The sequence below is a fragment of the Megalops cyprinoides genome, chromosome 24, assembly GCF_013368585.1.
Source record: "Megalops cyprinoides isolate fMegCyp1 chromosome 24, fMegCyp1.pri, whole genome shotgun sequence".
Taxonomy (NCBI): domain Eukaryota; kingdom Metazoa; phylum Chordata; class Actinopteri; order Elopiformes; family Megalopidae; genus Megalops; species Megalops cyprinoides.
The window spans coordinates 4,766,775-4,772,948 of NC_050606.1; the positions used below are offsets into that span (position 1 = coordinate 4,766,775).

Consider the following 6,174-nt stretch of genomic DNA (forward strand, 5'->3'; position numbering starts at 1 on the left):
GGCCGACAGATCTCTTCTGCTCCTTTCTATAGGGAACGGCTAATATGATAAACCATCTGCTTTTGCCTGTCTTTTTTCCCTTTAAAGGCAGTACACTGAACAGCCAGGCTGCCAAACTAATTGTACAAAATTAGCATTCAGTCCGCTCATTTAGCCGAAAGAGTAAACCAGACCTCAGTTCAGATATAATCACATCACGGCCAGGGCTCTGCTTCCACATATAGAACCCTAAAACCACACCTCAGAACAGGGTGACAGGGTACTACCGTAGGGTATACCATAGTCACTGATGTGCTCAGATATGTTGATTTGCACCTCCATTTGCTTTAAACATAGTAAATGTTCATAGCTGACATACCACGGATATGGCATGGACACACTAATTATGAAATATGAGTTGCAACACAGACAAATGAACCATCCGTCCCTGGGGAAAACGCTAAACAAACATCATAAAGGCCACAGCTTCAACAGATTGGATTTGCTCAGCAGAAGACTCATTAAATAATTTCACATCGATCAAAACGAACAGAGGGCGACCGCGCTGGAGACACGCAAGCAGGCATTTCAACGAACACTCACGCCCTTGTTATTCGAGTCAACGAGGGGGGCAGACGCCCCAACTTTGCCTCCATGTTTTCACCTCACTCATCTCCCAAAGCGAAGGGCCTGTGACTGATGCTAGCTCCGCGGGGCTCTCCGTAATGTGTCATTAGGATTGAAGTCTTCCCTGGAACAAACCAGCGCACAGCCACTCTGTGATCAGTGGATTTTAGAGCCTTGGATACGGATGGCAGTGTAGCGCAGTGGTAAGGTGCAGGGCTTGTAACCGAAATGTTACTGGTTCAATTCCCTGCCGGGGCACTGCTGCTGTACCCTTGGGCAAAGTACTTAACCCACAACTGCCTCGGTAAATATCCAGCTGTATAAAAGGGTAACATGTAAAAACTAACCTATGTAAGTTGCTCTATAGACTATATAGCATTGCCATGCAGTACTGTGGTAGTTGGATTTTTGCTTTCCATTTGAGAGGCACATTCAAAGGGCTTAGTCACATTTCCACATCTCAGCAAAGTGCAGGTTTTACTGAGGCTGAAATTTGTGTCCTGTGGCAGTCGGAAAGCAAACCAGGCACAGCTGAGCAACGCAAACAGGTCCTGGGGAGGACAAATGTTACGAGAAACTTCAGCCTGCTGCAGAGGAACATCCTCTCAGCTGAGAAGAATCACAAGGTGAGGAATTCCAACAGCCTGTGAAAAACAGCCATGTTGTATCTCACACTTGTCATCCCTATTAATTTACATTAATTTCAAACCATGCGTGCTGTGTTACCACATTAAGCCTGAACAGTTAGCCTCCAGCCGTTTCTGTTCAGCAGTAGGCAGCAAAAAGAAAAAAAAAAAAACCTCAGCCCTTCAGCAAAATGGCAGAGAAGAGCTCCAAGGACAGAAGAATTTACCACTTGGACCCGTTTCTGCATTGCCAGGGAAAGCTTAAGCTTTTTCCATGCAATAATGCTGGGCCACACTCCAGTGTGAGTGCAGCTCAGGACCGTACATGTGCCACTCTCTGATAACGGAGGTACAGGAGAGGGCAGGGAGCTGTTTATTAGCTGCAATATGAAGCATAAATACCCACAAAACACTGCATTTAGGTTATCTGAACTGCTTCTTGACATCAAGTCAGTGGCTCTATGGTGATAGTGCGCTCTAAGCAAGGGTCCTCTGATTTAAAGTAACTCACAAACACACACACACACACCACATATATATGCACAAATACACACACGCAGAACCTTCATATACACAAATACACACAAAACAAACACACACACACACACACAGTATGATTGCAGCAGGTATACATAAATGTAAAGTAGACACATGAAGAAGAATATCTTGAATGTCACAAACTGCAGTGTGGTGGTGGGGGATGGAACTTGTAAGCCAAAGGTCAGTTTAGACTCCCAGGAGTGACTGTCGTTTTACCCTTAAACGATGTAAACAACTGGAGCTGCTTCAGTAACTATCCAGCAGCAGTATTTAATGTTATACAGAAATGTAGATCATGCAAGTTGCCCTGACTGCACTCGACTGTGTTAAGCATGTAAAAAGATACAGTAGGCACTTGAATGCATAATCAGGTATTCTCTCTGCAGCCTGACATGCTCGTCCATTAATGTACGGCATGGCACCGTCTAATCTTGTCTAAATTTCCAGTCAGGGGAGTTAAGGACTCGACAAGCCACTCACGGCTCCACAAGCCGTTCAAAAACAAATCACACTGACAATCCCAACCGTGGAGATGGAGAACCAGCTCTTGGGATTGCAGTCGGGAGAGGAAATCCACTTCACAACAAGACCCTCCCCACGCCGCTGGTATCCTGCCGAGTACCTCTCATCCCCCAGTATCCTCGCGTAAGATGGTGGAACAGCCAGGATGTGACCTAGCAATCTTTACACCTCAGTCTCCCACAGCCGCAACTGTTTGTCTGTTTGTCGTTGGTATTGATTTTTGTGATCGATAAATTAATTCAGTAAAAACTCGGTAACCCCTTGTGACTTCAAATTCTAGTCTAGTTATGGCACGGCTTACATCACCGTACAATTAGCTAGCGCAGTTATACGTTGAGAATTGCCTTCTGTGTGTACACGCTCTTACAGAACGGGCGTCTAAGACTGAACCCTTCAGAATGATCCAGCAAACAGGTCAATAGCATATCTGCACCCGAATTCAGGATGTATCTAAAGAGAGGGTGTAGGTAATTTACACGATCTAGGCGAATAATAAGTAATATTCTAGTGTATCCCCTATTAAACATAATTACTTAGGATTAGAAATAAAACAAACGAAATCCTTCGATCCGGTTCTAAACACGCTACTTAACTGTCTTGAGCTGGGGCCTGTTAGCTTTGAATTGAAAGGTCTTAAATGCAGTGAACTTTGGAAGTAATTCAGCGACGCGGCTGAGAGGAACTGAACATGTTCTCACAGTCAACAACCCCTGGAAACTGACAGTAGGCTAATGAATTTTAAAGGTCTGAAATAAACGAGTCCACTGTCATGTAGGTGGCTAGTGCAACGTTTCGTGATGACATAGAAATATGTAAAGCTTATGTATACAAATACACACTTCCGTTTTTCCCCTATTTTTGTCTGCAACCAGAAATTGCATCCCACCTGGCTTTTAGCCACAGACTCCAATGATTAAGACTTCAGTCATGATCTCTGCAAGAATGCTGGCCACAAAACACATTATTCATATAAAATAAGCATAGTTAGATGCGTACCGTAGGCTACACGGTGTCTGTTTCAGGCCTGACAGTAGCGATCGTATGATAACATCTATAAGTTTTCTCCTGATCTCGATCATTTTAGATACATCGTTGAAGTCATTTCGTCTTCCATGTCCAAATTCCGGAATCGCGATTAAAATCATTTCTACACATAAAATACTAAACGAGGGCACCTCCAATCATGTGCTTGAAACATTTTATCCAAGAAAATAAGCTAGAATGATTACGTTAAACACCGTATAAATGGTCCTCGGTGGCAACCAGTTTTAAAAGTCCAGTCTCCAGTATTTCACGTTATTTTGCGGCATTCCACATTTTTTGCCACTGCAAACCTTTGTTCAATTTGTTTCACATATTGGAATTAGCGTAAAATTATTCATATTTCAGATGTTAGCACAGTCTTTCAAAAACAACGGTAAAATCGATCAACTCAAGCTGTTGATGAATTTACCTTTTGCGCTTTCTCCCACCGCCTTATGCAATATTGGCAACAGTCCAAAATAATCATATCCTTGGAATACACTTCTAGAGCGCTCCGCCTATGTGTGCTTAATATGGAAGCATTCAGATAATGAAGTCGCACATAAGATGAGATGACTTACCAAATTTCCTGTCTGCGGAGGCTATGAGATGGAAATGTAGAGTGAAAAAGACGAAGAAAAGAGAGTAACGCGAATCCATTATTCTCATTGATCCATCGCACGCATTCGCTAACAATCCATTTCGTTCGGTTTGGTGTTCTTTTTTTCCCCTTCTTCCTCCAAGGATCGAGCCGCGGAGATGAGAAACGACGGGCAGGAGAGGAAACGTCGCGATCGGTTCCCACCCGCAGTCAGCCTCCTGCCTCCAGCTGGAATCAGCACTGGGAACAGCAACCCTCGCCCAGGCCCCGCCTCGAGTGACGTCAAACGAACATACACACGCCAAAAGCGCCACGAAACGTGCACCTCAGAAAACGCAAGCGACCGACGACAACAGCCGAGGTATTAAGAAACACGAGAGTCATAAAGAAAGACGAGCTGTGAAAGATTTGAAGTGTTGTGAAGTCAATCAGAATTATCAGTAGCGGTAATGAAAACCCAGATTATGCGAATTGCATCACACCATTGACATCAAATCTGTGGAATTTTCAAGGTAAAATTTGGCACGACGTCGGTTTTTCTGTCACATAAAAACCTGTGACTGCACTTTATCACGCGGATGCTGCCTCGTAATATTAAAATACTCCGCAACAGCGTATTAAAACGGCCTTCCCTGTGAGAGATGGTCCGCAAATCCCTCCCTTCGGTGACTTCACTCTTCAGCACGTGCGAGAAAACATGTCGACTGCACGCGGCCAGCGTGCTACCCACGCTACAATGGAGCTCCTGCTAAAATAATATAATTTCACATTGATGAGGAGCAGAACAATTCACTGTTGTTCCCTGCTGAATGCATCATATGTAGTACTGATACTGCAATAAATGGTGATTGATGTTATATGTTTTATATAAATCTGGGGATATCTGTGAAATAACCCACAGGCCTCAGGCTCTTTCGTGCGTGAATGCCAGTTGGATACTCTACATTTCCTTCAGGCTTGGCTAGTGGACACAGTTGCGTGTTTACAATGATACTGTTATGAGGCATGTGCTCGGCATGTCATGTAATAAATACATTACATAAATACACACAGCGTATGGGGTCTGGTTCGCTAATCTGACCCACAATTTCAGACTGCCCACAGAACAACGTAAACACATCATGATTAATGTTTATATTGAGGTATAAGACGGAAACGATGCGGACTAATCTCACGGCACAGCCTCCAAACCTCGACATCAGACTAATGTCACAATGACAATCATTCACTTTGACAGCGTTCCATCCTGGAAAATTCCGACCGAGCATAAATCACCATTCATGCCTGGCACTTGCAACCAGAATTCCCTGGAGGATGACATCACATCCCCTCTCCACGGCCCCCACAGCAACCACCGAGCTCTGTAGTCAGTGACGGTCTCCCTCTGTGCAACACGTCTATTTATATTCGCAGGGAGGGCCCAGACCAACATCAAATCACACTCTACAGAGGCACCCCAGGTCATAAGTATCGCAGCTGCACATCCTTAAATGCGTCTGCTGTTCAAATCCATTTCAAAGACAAAAACGCTCATTTACAGAGCATTTCCAGAAAATAAAAAAAAAAAAAAACAACATGAATCAGAGTTTGATTGATAATGAGGTACTTCAATGTGCATGCTGCAATAATGTCTGTAATAATTCTTAATCTTTGTACAGTAGAATGTGCTGATAATTGAAATCTATGATTTATAACCAGGGCATGTTTCTAGCATACTCCGATCAGCAGTTGAGAGTGACACCACTGTGATCATAAGAAAGGCCCATAACTTGTCCAACATAACACAGATATTAGGACGTTTGCCTTGTTACATCTATACTCACATCATGCCCATCTGCAAACAACATACTGTATCTTCATCAAGGTCAGAGAGCTGGCCATGCCATCAGTTTAAACTATGGATTACCATGGAGACACAAAAGTTACAGAATGTTCCATCATCCATTTTCATAGATTGCATTATTGTAGAACATCAAAGAGGGTGTTAGCCAATCACAGGAGGCACAGGCTGCAGTATAAGGAGTCAATCATTACACGGCACACACACACACAGACACACACACATAGAGCAAGATGATGGTGCAATGAAGAAAATGTTCTACCTCCACAGAAACAGACCCAGGTTCGAACCCCTGACCCTGGGGCTGTAAGAAGTTCTATTCACTATCCATTCAACACCTGACTATAACATATTCCATGACAAAAATGTCCTCAAAAAATCTGCAGATATCACTCATACATGCATGTTAAACATTC

General features: G+C 43.6%; 1 protein-coding gene across 1 annotated transcript in view; it reads right to left on the minus strand.

Moving 5' to 3' along the window:
* LOC118771197 (receptor-type tyrosine-protein phosphatase N2-like) overlaps positions 1-4,178 on the minus strand; it is a 151,644-nt gene extending 147,466 nt beyond the window's left edge. The window contains exon 1 of the mRNA XM_036519106.1: positions 3,899-4,178. Within this exon, the coding sequence (XP_036374999.1) occupies positions 3,899-3,986 (88 nt within the window). The 5' untranslated portion in view covers positions 3,987-4,178. The remainder of the gene's footprint in view (positions 1-3,898) is intronic.
* Between the last annotated feature and the right edge of the window lie 1,996 nt (positions 4,179-6,174).